The 12,600-nt window shown below is 65.1% G+C and overlaps 1 protein-coding gene across 1 annotated transcript in view; it reads right to left on the bottom strand.

Annotated features, from left to right (window-relative positions):
* Window positions 1-8,813, bottom strand: part of OBSCN (obscurin, cytoskeletal calmodulin and titin-interacting RhoGEF) — a 132,354-nt gene extending 123,541 nt beyond the window's left edge. The window contains exons 1-7 of the mRNA XM_035029912.1: window positions 8,658-8,813; window positions 4,570-5,579; window positions 3,185-3,454; window positions 2,672-2,932; window positions 1,649-1,957; window positions 1,271-1,537; window positions 282-551 (exon numbers count right to left, since the gene is read on the bottom strand). Of these exons, the coding sequence (XP_034885803.1) occupies window positions 282-551; window positions 1,271-1,537; window positions 1,649-1,957; window positions 2,672-2,932; window positions 3,185-3,454; window positions 4,570-5,551 (2,359 nt within the window). The 5' untranslated portion in view covers window positions 5,552-5,579; window positions 8,658-8,813. The remainder of the gene's footprint in view (window positions 1-281; window positions 552-1,270; window positions 1,538-1,648; window positions 1,958-2,671; window positions 2,933-3,184; window positions 3,455-4,569; window positions 5,580-8,657) is intronic.
* Window positions 8,814-12,600: the final 3,787 nt, after the last annotated feature.

Below are 12,600 nucleotides of genomic sequence, written 5' to 3'. Positions count from 1 at the left end.
GGGGCCTGGGGGCCTCACCCAGACCAGGGTCCCCTCCGGAGGCAGGTGTGGGACATGGTGCGTGAGCCTGGGCTCAGGGGGCGCCACCTGCTGCGAGGAAGCCCCTCCCCCTACTGAGCAGAGTCTCCCCTCCCCATCCTCGCCCACCCCACCCCCACCCCGCTACAGGGACGGTGAGCAGTGGCTCCCAGCGCCCAGACCCCTGGAGTCCGCCCCGAGCTGGGGAACAGAGGGTGCGGCCGTGACCATGGTGGACGTGGACACACACACAGCGGGATCACCTTGCACCAGGAGCTGGTAGGCGACGCGGCCCCCACGGCTGACACACTCGTAGAGGCCAGCGTCATCTCGCACCACGTCCCGCACCAGCAGTGCCCACTGCCCGGCCGTCGCCTGCACCTCGTACTTGGGGCCTGGTGGCAGCGCGTGGCCGTCCTTCAGCCATGTCACCGCCGCAGCCTGGTCTGACAGCTCGGCCAGGAGCTGCGCCTCCTCATGCAGCCGGGCCAGCACTTCCCTCACAGCTGCCACTGGACGCTTGGTGGTCAGTCCTGGGGCCGCGCGAGGCCACAGACAGGTGGACAGAAGGTGTGTGGACAGAGAGGGGGAGTGGACAGTGGGGGTTGGGACAGAGGGAAGAATGGACAGGGGATGGGCAGAGGGGGAGCGGACAGTGGGGGAGGGAAAAGAAGAGGCATGGACGAGACAAGTGCACAGAAGGTGCGTGGACAGACAGGGGGAGTGGACAGTGGAGGAGGCAAAAGAAGAGGCATGGACAGAGGAGAAGGGGACGGGGGAGGAGACATTGGGGTATGGGCAGAGGACATGGACGGGGGAGGGGACATAGAAGGAGTGAAGAGAGAAGAGTGGACAGAGGTGCACAGAGAGGATGGACAGGGAGGGGAGGGGACAATGGAGAGTGGACAGAGTGGGGAGAGTCAGGTATGCGGGAACAGGGAGAGGCAGGAAAGGAAGAGACAAGATTACAGGGTGACAGAAGGAATCGGCAGAGAGGAAGGGGAGTTTGGGGATGGAGAGGAGCAGGCAGATAGAAGACTGAGGCTCTCTAGCCCCTCCTCCACTCGCACACTGTGGCCAAGGCCACTGCCAGCCCCGGGCAAGCTGCGTCACACCGCCCTCCCCTGCCCAGCCCTGCCTCATCCAGGAGACCACCCAGGAGCCCACCTGCCCCGGGACAAGCAGCAGCTCTAGGAGCCCCCACCCCACCCCTGGGGCAGACGCCTGGGGGCCACAGCTGGGGTCCTCCTACCTCGGACCTCCATGCGGATGCTGCTCTCGATGCCGTTGGCCACGAACTTGAGCTCCGCGCCATGCAGGCTGGCGGACACGGAGCGGATGGTGAGGGCGTGCCGTGTGCCCTCGTGACGGATCACGTACATGCCGCTGGCCTTCAGGGCCCGCCCGTCCAGGAACCACTCGCCCGCCGAGGCCAGAGTGAGGTCCACGGAGAAGGTCACCTCGCCACCCTCCACGGCCTCCACTGCCTTCAGAGGCGTCCTCAGGGCCAGCTGGGGGGCTGCAGGGTGAGGGCTTCAGAAGGAGCCAGGCTCCACCCTCCTCCCTCCTCCTCCTGAGCCTGGGCCCAAGCGCCCCTTCCCCAGGAAGCCCACGGTGCAGGCACACTTACCCAGGTGGACAGTCCCTGGGAACTCCAGGCAGGGACTGTGGCCAAAGCTGTTCACAGCTGACACCCGGAACTGGAAGTCCCCCTCCTCGGACACGCCTGCCACGGTCAGCTCACGCACATCCACCCACTTGGCCTCGTGGCACGGGCTCCAGGTGTAGGCGCCAAGCCGCTTCTTTTCCACCAGATAACCATCGATGGGGACAGGGCGGTCCCCGTGGGGTGGGGGGGACCAGCCGAGGGTCACGGAGCTCTCTGTCCTGGCCTTTACCTCAGGGGCCTCAGGGGCATGCAGGGGCGGCTTCCTAGGGGCTGGGTAGAGCACAGCCCCAAGACGTCACTGACTGGGAGCTCCCTCCCCAAGCCCTGGGTCCAAGGTCAACCCCCCTCCTGGGGGCGTGCTTTCCCCATCCGCACTGTCCATGGCCCGAGGGATGCTGCAGGCCCGTAACCCCTGGCCCCAGCCTTGTGGCCCCTTCTCTGGTTGCAGTGGAAAGAGTGCTCTGGCTTTGGGGACACGCAGTCCAGGGCCACCACAAGCTGTCCAGGGGGTTTGGCGACAAACCCCTTCTGTGTATCCAGGTCTTGGTCTAGGCAGTGACCAAAGCAGGGTGCGGGGACCCTTCTGAGGGTACTGACCCCAACAAAGGGCTGACCCAGTGGGGGCGGTGGGAGAAACTACTCCCAATCTACAAATGTGATACCAAAGGCCACAGAAAGAGGCCACACTCACGCACAATGTCCCACACCTGTCTCACCCACATGTGTGCCCCTGGAACAATCTGTGCTTTCTACTTTGGTTTGCAGAGTGGGGGTCACCAGAACTCCTACTCTGCAGTCACCTGGGGTGACCACAGTGAAGGAGGGCAGCAAACAAACCAGTGGTCCGAGGAAACTAGAGCTATGACCCGTTGGTCCAGCCCCCGAAGCCCTCCCTGCAGCAGACGGGACTGCACAGTGGGGCCCAGTGGACAGAGGAAGGGGAGAGGGCCCTGTCTGTCCAAGGGGCCCCCCCCAGGCCCTTACCAGACACAAAGAACTGCGTGGATGTCCGGCAGTCCCCAGCCGTGAAGGTCACCTCGCCCATGTCCTCCAGGCTGCACTTGGAGATGGTCAACGTGTGGCACGTGCCTTCCGTGGTGATGGCCACGCGGCCCCCAGCCACCACCTCCTCCTGGTTCCTCAGCCAGTGGACGGAGTCCTCTGGCCTGGCCAGCTCCACACAGAACATGGCCGTGTCCCCCACTCGCACCACGGTCTTCCTCGGGAGCTTCCGGATGAGGTTGCCTGCGGTGGACAGGGCCGGGGGACTAGTCAGACGGGGGGCGGGAGGGGGGCCTGCCCACCCGTCCTCCTCCGAGCCCACCTTCCGCCCCTGCCCCGCCCCCCGCCCCTGCTCGCCCCCCCTCCGAGCCCACCTTCCGCCCCCTGCATGGCCCCCACACGGCCCCTGCCCCGCCGCTCCTCCGCGCTCCTCTCCAGCCAGTCCTGCCCCTTCCCTCCCCTTCCCCACCCCAGCCCCGCGCGACCCCCGCCCACCTTGCACCGCGAGCTCCGCCACCGTGCGGCTGCCCTCCGCAGTCTCGCAGATGTAGACGGCGTCGTCGTCGGCCGAGACGTTGCGCACGGTCAGCCGGCGCTCGGTGCCCGCCTCCTCGATGCCGTACTTGGCGCTGGCCCACAGCCGCGTCTCCTCCTTGTACCACGCGGCCTCGGTGGTCGGCAGCTCCACCTCGCACTGGAACGTGGCCGACTCCCTCTCCTGCACCTCCAGGTCCTGCAGCCGCTTCCTGAAGGGCACCGCGGGCTCTGCGGGGAGAGGGCGCGTGAGCCGGGCTGGGGCGGCGGGCCTGAGGCCGGTGGGCCGGGGAGAGGAGCCGGGAGGAGGTGGAGGGGGGTGGGGCGGCGGAGAGTGGGGTCAGGGCAGGAAGTAGGGCAGGTCAAGGGGCTCCTTAGTTGGAGTACGGGGCTGGAGTGGGGGCAGGGGACCAGGGCAGGGGGTGGGTGGGAAGCAGAGGTGCAGCAGGAATGAGTCCAGGGAGGTAGGGGGATGGAAGGAGGGCAGGGGAGAGGGCACAGAACGTAAAGAGCCCCCTCCCCTTAAATAGAAGATGTCTGGAAACGAGGCACGTAAAGCCCCAAAACAGCCCAGTGAGGCGGCTCCCGGGCCGCAAAATCCGCAGGGCTCACGCTCACAGCCACGCCAGCAGCGAGGCAGCGGGACCAGGGCTGGCCGCCGCGCAACCCCCTGAGCGCCGGCCGTCGGCCAAGCCCGGCTGCCCTGCGCACTTTTCCCTGTGCAGCTTCTGCAGGGCGCCCCGAGGAACCGGGCCATTTACCCGCTGGGGCGATGGTACTGTGGCGCGCACGGAAGGTTGGAGCGCCCTGAGACCCTCCAGCGGGACAGAAGTGGAGGTGGGTCTCTGGTCTTAGGAGTCTCGCCAACACAACCTCTTATGTTGCCCACGCTTTCCCCCAGAACCCTGGGGGAGGCCCAGACCCCTACAGGGGTCCTCAACAGGAGCCTCTAAACTGCCCAGAACCGCCTTCCGGCTCAACCTGGAGCGGCCCCAGCCCCGGCCCTACCTTTCTCCCCACTCTGCCAGGGAGACCCCCTTAGCATCCTGTGAGAGAGGTGGAGTGCCAGGGTCACCAGGGCCATCTCCCAGGAGGAGGGGGCGCTGAGGACAGAGCGCTTTGTTATTCACTCATGCGACTTTCACAAACAATGGGGACAGGCTGGGGGTCATCCGCTGTCACCCTCGTTCTGTGGCTCTGGAAACGCGAGAGCCCGCCAAGACCTCTACCTCCGGATTCCGCGACGGATTCCATTCCAGGTGGAAAGGACTGGGGGGAGGGGCTGGGGAGGCGCTTCTCGGCAGCGACCACGCGCAGAGATCGTGCGCCCAGCACCCCGAGCTCACCTCGCACGACGACCTGCACGGAGCTGTAGGTTTGGCCCACCAGGTTGGATGCCGTGCAGGTGTAGAGGCCCCGGTCTGACTGCTTGCAGAAGAGGATCTTGAGCACGAAGTTCTCCTGAGCGTCCTCGTACACCACGTGTCGCCGGCCCTCGACCACCAGCTGCCCGTCCTTCTTCCATACCGTCTCGGGCTTAGGCTCACCCGTCACGTAGCAGCTGAGGCGCGCGTGCTTGCCTTCAGTCACGGTGCAGGTGCGCGTGCCAGAACCGGGTGGCGAGGCCGGGGCGCCCTCAGCGCGCATCGCCTCGCGCCGCCGCTTTAGGTGCTCCAGAAGCGCGGCTGTGGAGGCCCCGGGAGGGCCGGCAGCGTCTGCATCCGCGTCCACGGTGAGCGCGGCGTCGGCGCTGGCGGCGCCCAGCGCGTTCTCGGCGCGCACCGTGTAGGTGCCGCCGTCGCGGGCCTGCGCTGCCTGGATGCGCAGCGCGCTCGCCTCGCCGCTGGCCTCCACGCGCACTCGGGGGGCGTCGGGCGCGCCCAAGCGCCGCCCGTCCTTGGCCCAGCTCACGGCCAGGGGCGGCGAGCCGCGCACGCGGCAGCGGAAGGTGGCCTCCGCGCCCTCGCGCACGCGGATGGACGTGGGCCGCAGAAGGAAATGCGGCGCCTGCTCGGCGCAAGCGGCCTCAGCGTCCACCTGCAGGCCGACAGCCGCGAAGGCCTCACCGATGGCATTGCGCGCGCGGCACACATACTGCCCACTGTCGCCCAGTGCCAGGTCCAGGATGGCGAGACGGTACAGGTCGCCGTCCTGGGCCAGGCGGAAGCGAGCGCCCGCCTCCACGGGCTGCTGGTCCTTCTCCCAGGTCACCTGCGGCGTAGGGTTGCCCACGATCTGGCAGCTCAGCGTGGCGTCCTTGCCCACCGACACCACAAAAGCCTTGGGCCGGGTCAGAAATCGGGGTGCCCCACTGAATGAGTGATCCATGGTGGGGGGTGGGGGCGGTGGGAGGGACCTGCGAGCGAGGTGGGGGAAGGTCATAGTGGGGATGAGACCCAGGTACTGTTCGGGTCCCCCCCTGCGCCCCACCTGGCCAGTTCCTCCTGAAGAACCCAGGCTGACCCAGGATGGACGCGCCCCCCTCCCCCGCCACCGCCTCATCTGCCCCCACCCCCGCAGGTCCAGAAACTCAGATTTGCCACCTTCTGGGCACTTGGAGTCTGGTGCCACCCCCCCCCCCCCACAACAGGCTTTTCTAACAGGTGGGTGTATCCCCTTCCTGTCCCCCCAGCTCTAGCCCCACACCCCAACTCCAGGGCCAGTTGAGAACCTGTCCCAAAACACCACACAGCAACCTGGCTGGTCCCCCTCTCTGTTCGGCCTCCCTACCTGGGGGCCACGCTGTACCTCTCCACACAGACCTGCCTCTGTATGTGTGTTCCCCGCCCCCCCTCCAGCTGCCTTCGGGTGACCAGTCCCCCTCCCCACACACCGCTGACTCCTGGAGTCTGAAACTCCAATCTGCCCATGTCTCCCCTACTCAAAGAGGTGGCAGCTCTCTGAACCTGGACAGGGCCTGGCCAAGGGAGGTGCCTGCTGCTGGCTCGTCCCTCTCTGAGTGCGGTGCCCCAGAGGTCACCAGTTCTCCGTCCCAGGAGGCTCCCCTTTGAGCCCCTGCCCCTTCCTCCTCCAGGTGACTCAACCTCCGAAGCCACACTTCTGGCTCTGTGCACCTCAGCTCTCCCCGCCCCGGCAGCACGCACGACAAAAGTCCTGTGTACTGGGCCTGTCAGCTCCTCTCCAGGGTTCCCACTCGCCTCAACCCTGATGAGCAGGGAGATTGGACACCCTGCTGCCAGGTGGACTCCTTACAAGCCGGCCCCGAGCCCACTGAGCTGCCCATACCCGCTCTCTGGGAGCACCCGCTCCTCCCTGGGGGACGGCACATAGCCCGCTGTGTGCCCAGGGAGGACAGGCGAAGAGTCCCCTGGGAAGAACCAGGGATGTCGGGCTGAGACTGGCCAGGTGGACTGGCCGGGCCTGGTCACTCCACAGACTTTGTGTCTCCACTGGCTGAGAGGACCCTGTGGGGACAGGTCGGCACCCCTCATACTGAAGGCCCCAGGTGACTGGCCTCTGCCTACCCCTTGCAGGCCCTGGCTGGCCTTCAGCACAGGTGGGTAAGGTGAGCATGGGCCTGGCCTACCCCCTCCCTCCGTAAGAATAGCAGACCCCTGGGCTCGGGGCTGGCCCCAAGCGCCTTAACTCCCTCCCCAACCCAGGGCTGGGCTTCCAGCATGGGCTGCCTACTGGGGGACAAGTGGGTGATGTTCTGGGCCCTCGGGCTCCTGTCCTGTGATTCAGGGCCTAATCTCCCTTAATCCCCCTCGAGGAGGTGAGCCCGCACCAGCCTGCTGACTCACTGTGCAGTCAGCACCTCTGTCCCCTGCCCCCCACTGCCTGGCCAAGTTCTGGGGCTGGGAGGCCCCGGGCGGGCGGTCACCCGAGCCCCGCCTCCATGGACGCCCTCCTGGGCCTTGATGTCCCTCTGGGGAAGGGTTACTCTGACTCCAGGTCTCCAGAGGCCCTGAGCTCTGAGCTCCCAGTGCCCCCCTCCTCAATCACAGTTGGTCTGCGGGTACCCCTGAGACAGGACACTGCATCCTCACCCCCACCACTCCAGGTGCACGTATGGGAGCAAGGTGCTCCGAGCTCATGAGCAGGCAGGGGCAGAGGGCCACCTCCATAGCTGGTGGTCTCTGGGGGCCACCAGCTATGGAGGTGAGAGCTCCCATTGCTGCATGTGCTTAGGGGGAACCAGCCCAGGTGGAAAGGGGGCTTAGGGGGATTCCATTCCAGGTGGAAAGGACTGGGGGGAGGGGAAAGAGAGCTCCCATTGCTGCATGTGCTTAGGGGGAACCAGCCCAGGACCTTAGCAGGTGACAGGCTGATCCTGGACTGGGAAGGATGGGCAGAGACCCCAAGATCTTCTCGGACCCCCAGGGATGGTCCTGATGCCTGGCGCCCTGGTGAAGGGCCTGGGCTCCCCACCTCAATGCAGCAGACCCATGAGACCTGGGGGCTCCCACACACTCAACCGCCTCTGGGCAGGCATCCCCACTGGTCCACAGAGCCATAGTGCCCTAAATGCTGGCCCAAGGACTCCAGAGCCACACTCCTTCAGGCCAAAGGGGGGCACCCTCTGGGGGCCCCCAGAACTCCCACTGGACTTGGACATGCAGCGGTGAGGCAGGAGGCTCAGGAGGGGACACCCGGCCAGGACCTCAGCCCCAGCCTCCCAGGGAAGCCCCTTCCTTCCTCAGAGTGGACTCCTCACTCCATGGAGGTCCCAACTTGGCAAGAGTCTCCCTCCACAAGGAGACCATGACCTCCCCACCCCCACCTGGGGTCATGCCTCTGGAGCCTCGAAGTCCCTAGGGCTGACCCAAGCCCTGCCCACAGCCTCCATCCTTGGATTTCTAGAGCTTGGCCCATTTGGGGTCCTCCTCATGGGGCCAAGTGGGAAGTGGCTTGCAGCCTGACTGAAGAACCTTGGTCCCCTCCTAGGAGTCCCTGCTGCCCCCCCTCAACCCTTCCAGAAAAGACTTCCACCACAGCTCCTGGAGTCTGCGCCTCCCCCTAGACCCCTGGGCTGGCGGCTTCCCGAACTCCCGGGGAAATTCTTTCCTGGAGTCAGGTGTCAGTGCCCCTCTGGCTGTCCCCTCTGCTGAGCCAACAGGCCCAAAATAGCCCCAGCTGTCAGCGGGCATCCATCTCAGCAGAGATGGGGGCAGGGCTGGCCAGACCCCCAGGCCTCACTTAGAGCAAGAGGCCACGAAGGAGGAGGTGGATGCGCCCCCGGTCCCTGACCTCCCACCCCGCTGCTCCCCCGCCCCCCGCATGAGGGCCTGGCTCAGGTCACCATGGTGTCAGGGGCTGGATCCCAGAGCCCCAACACTTGGAGCTACACAGCCTGGCTGGACACCCCTCCCCAGGCCTTCTGCACCCCAGCCCTGACCTTCAACCGAACAGCCCTGGAGGAGAGGGGCTTGGCCTGGGATGGCCCCCCACCCTGCCCGCTCCGCCTGCTCACCTGTCTTTAAGGGAGGCTGGGAGCAGCACCCAGGCGTGGGGCGCAGAAGATGGAGCAGGGGCTGCTGGGTCTCACCTCCCGCCACGGGCCCAGGACCGACACAGCTCCCACCCAGCAGCCCACTCTCTGGCCAGTCCTCAGACTGGTCGGGGACGAAAGGACAGGCCGATGCTGTCAGCTGGAGAAGGCTGGGCCCGCCCCCACAGCCGGCCAACCCAGCCCAGCCCAGCCCAGCCCAGCCCAGCTCCAAAATAGCCCGGGTGTCACCGCCTGGGATTTGGTTTCACCCCCAGCCCCAGGGAGGCAAAGGGCAGAGGCTCTGGGTGGCCAGCTGTGGGGGTGGGGGGGCAGCAATGATGTGGGTGGGGCCGGGACCCCACCTGGTGGGGAACCCTGCTCAGACTAGCGTCCTAGAGTACAAGACAGGAAGGAGCCCAGGAGACCCAGGACCACCCAGAGGGTCATCCAAGACCACCTCGAAGGGAGCTGGGGCCACCCAGAAAGGGACCCAGAACCATGCAGAGGGACAGGGGGACCCGGGGCCAGCCAGAAAGGGACCCAGAACCACCCAGAGGAGACCCAGGACTGCCCAGAGAAGATCCAGAACTGTCCGGAGGGGAGAGGGGGACCTGGGACCTCCCAGAAAGGGATCCAGAACCAGCCAGAGGGTCAGAGGGACCCCTTGCCACCAGAAAGGGATCAGAACCACCCAGAGGGACAGGGGGACCCAGGGCCAGCCAGAAAGGGACCCAGAACCAGCCAGAGGGGACCCAGGACTGCCCAGAGGAGATACAGAACTTTCCAGAGGGGAGTGGGGGACCTGGGACCACTCAGAAAGGGATCCAGGACCACCCAGAGGGTCATCCAAGACCACCTCGAAGAGACCCTTTGCCACCCAGAAAGGGACACAGAACCAGCCAGAGGAGACCCAGGACTGTCCAGAGAAGATCCAGAACTGTCCAGAGGGGAGTGGGGGACCTGGGACCTCCCAGAAAGGGATCCAGAACCACCCAGAGGGACAGAGGGACCCCTTGCCACCCAGAAAGGGAACAGAACCACCCAGAAGGACAGGGAGACCCGGGGCCACCCAGAAAGGGACCGAGAACCAGTCAGAGGGGACCCAGGACTGCCCAGAGGAGATCCAGAACTCTCCAGAGGGGAGAGGGGGACCTGGGACCACCCAGAAAGGGATCCAGAACCACCCAGAGGGACAGGGGGATCCGGGCCACACAGAAAGGGACCCAGAACCAGCCACAGGGGACCCAGGACTGCCCAGAGGAGATCCAGAACTGTCCGGAGGGGAGAGGGGGACCTGGGACCACCCAGAAACAGATCTAGAACCACCCAGAGGGACCCTTTGCCACCCAGAAAGGGAACAGAACGACCCAGAGGGAGAGGGGGACCCAGGGCCATGCAGAAAGGGACCCAGAACCAGCCAGAGGAGACCGAGGACTGTCCAGAAGGGAGAGGGGGACCTGGGACCACCCAGAAAGGGATCCAAAACCAGCCAGAGGGGACCCAGGACTGCTCAGAGGAGATCCAGAACTTTCCAGAGGGGAGAGGGGGACCTGGGACCGCCTAGAAAGGGATCCAGAACCACCCAGAGGGACAGAGGGACCCCTTGCCACCCAGAAAGGGAACAGAATGACCCAGAGGGGAGAGGGAGACCCAGGAGCATGCCAAGAGCACTGGCCATCTGAAAGTCCTGAGTCTCTGGGGGGAGGCAGGCAGCCAGAAGCCCAGCACAGGCCCCAGCATCAGCCCCAATCTGTCCCCACCACACACATGCCCAAGGCAGGTTCTTTATCCCTGGTCCTTCATTGGCAGCACCTGCCCTGACTGGGTGTCCATGGCACCTTTAAATGGGAGTGGGGGGTCCCCGAGAACCCAGCCAGGGACTCTTGCTGGCCATGGACAAGGGCTGCAGGCCCCAGGGGTGGGCAGGCAGGACAATGGCCAGAGCTGTAAATGCCCCAGGAAGTCTGTCCCCAACTCCATCCCCATGGCCCTGCTGCAGGGACAGCAGGGACAAAATGCCAGGCCCACCTGGATGACAGGTGGCCTTTGCCTGGTGGAGGCCTAGCCAGAACCCAGAGGGGCCACCCTGTGGGAGTCCTGGGTTTCCTGGGAAGGGGCTGCCCCCTGCCCCCAGCAGCCCAGGCCTGAGACACACCCTCAGGGACCCCATCTGAGGCTAGGGACCAGGGTAAGACACCCAGCAGGCCCCTGCACCCACTTGACCCAATGACCTCTCCTGCAGGTGTGTCTACCTGCAGACCCCCACCACAGTGGGCTGTGAGGGCCAGGGGTCCGGAGCACCCAGCGAGGTGGGAACGAGGGAGGACGGGACCTACCATAACCAGCATTAAGGGACTGCTCTGCATGCTGAGCTTCTCCCCTGCCCCTGAGCCAGCACCCCTGTGTGCAGTGGAGAAACCAAGGCTCTGAGCACAGACCAGATGCCCTGGGGTACCCAAGTCTTCACTCAGACACCATGATAACACCACAGACCAGGAGGCTTAAACACTTATTTCTCAGGGTTCTGGGGAGAAGGTGCTGCAGATTCCAGGACACTGGGGTGTCTCTTCCTGGTATAGACACAGCCAGCGACTCAAGGTGTCTCAGTGAACAGAGGGCAAACCCCAGGAGCCCATTCCTCCTCCTCTAAAGACACTGATCCCTATGGGGACTAGAGGGATGGTCTCAACTCAAATGGTCCCCTAACCCAGCATTTAGGGGTTCCTCACCATCCTCCAAAGTCCTCCTGGCTGTCCTGTGACCCTCCATACCTCACCCTCCTCCTGTCCTCCTCCCCATCCTGTGACCCTCCATACCTCACCCTCCTCCTCTGTTCTGCCCCCTGTCCTGAGATCCTCATACCTCACCCTCCTCCTATGTCCTCCGACCCAACCTGAGATCCTCCATACCTCACCCTCCTCCTCTGTCCCCCTCCCTGTCCTGTGACCCTCCATACCTCACCCTCCTCCTCTGTCCTCCCCATCCTGTGACCCTCCATACTTCACCCTCCTCCTATGTCCTCCTCCCCAACCTGAGATCCTCATACCTCACCCTCCTCCTCTGTCCTCCCCATCCTGTGACCCTCCATACCTCACCCTGCTCCTCTGTCCTCACCCCCGTCCTGTGACCCTCCATACCTCACCCTCCTCCTCTGTCCCCCTCCCTGTCCTGTGACCCTCCATAGCTCATCCTCCTCCTCTGTCTTCCTCCCTGTCCTGTGACCCTCCATACCTCACCCTCCTCCTCTGTCCTCCCCCCTGTCCTGTGACCCTCCATACCTCACCCTCCTCCTGTCCCCCCATCCTGTGACCCTCCATACCTCACCCTGCTCCTCTGTCCTCACCCCCGTCCTGTGACCCTCCATACCTCAACCTCCTCCTCTGTCCCCCTCCCTGTCCTGTGACCCTCCATAGCTCATCCTCCTCCTCTGTCTTCCTCCCTGTCCTGTGACCCTCCATACCTCACCCTCTTCCTCTGTCCTGTCCCCGTCCTGTGACCCTCCATAGCTCACCCTCCCACTCTGCTGTCTCTGTAGGGATCCCAAGTCACTGGCTGCAGTCCCGCCCACACATCCCTGGGCCCTTGTGGGACATTCGCTCTCCTGGGTGCTCCGTGTGTCTACTCAGCCTCCGTGACGTGTCTGACCTTCCCCATGCTGGCTGTGTCCCATGGTGCCATCTCCCTAGCAGCCCTGACAGGAAGGAGTGGGTGTCCCTGGGCTGTGAGTGGTCTGTCTGGGGAGCCCCATGCTCAGAGGCACCCCCAGGCCTGAGCGACCACCCTCCCGGCGTGACCCTGGAACCACCCTCTTGGGAGTGGGGTGGGGGCTGCGAACTCCACGGCCCTGGGAGCCTCTTGTGTTAGACGGGAGTGCTTGTGAAGTGGGAGTGGTGAACTCTGCAGGACGGGAGGGGGAAGCTGGCTG

This window comes from Mirounga leonina, unplaced genomic scaffold (assembly GCF_011800145.1).
Source record: "Mirounga leonina isolate KUSES-001 unplaced genomic scaffold, KU_Mleo_1.0 Mir_347, whole genome shotgun sequence".
Classification (NCBI taxonomy): Eukaryota; Metazoa; Chordata; class Mammalia; order Carnivora; family Phocidae; genus Mirounga; species Mirounga leonina.
The sequence above is the reverse complement of the archived record's forward strand: the minus strand, read 5'-3'. Positions and strand labels throughout refer to the sequence as shown.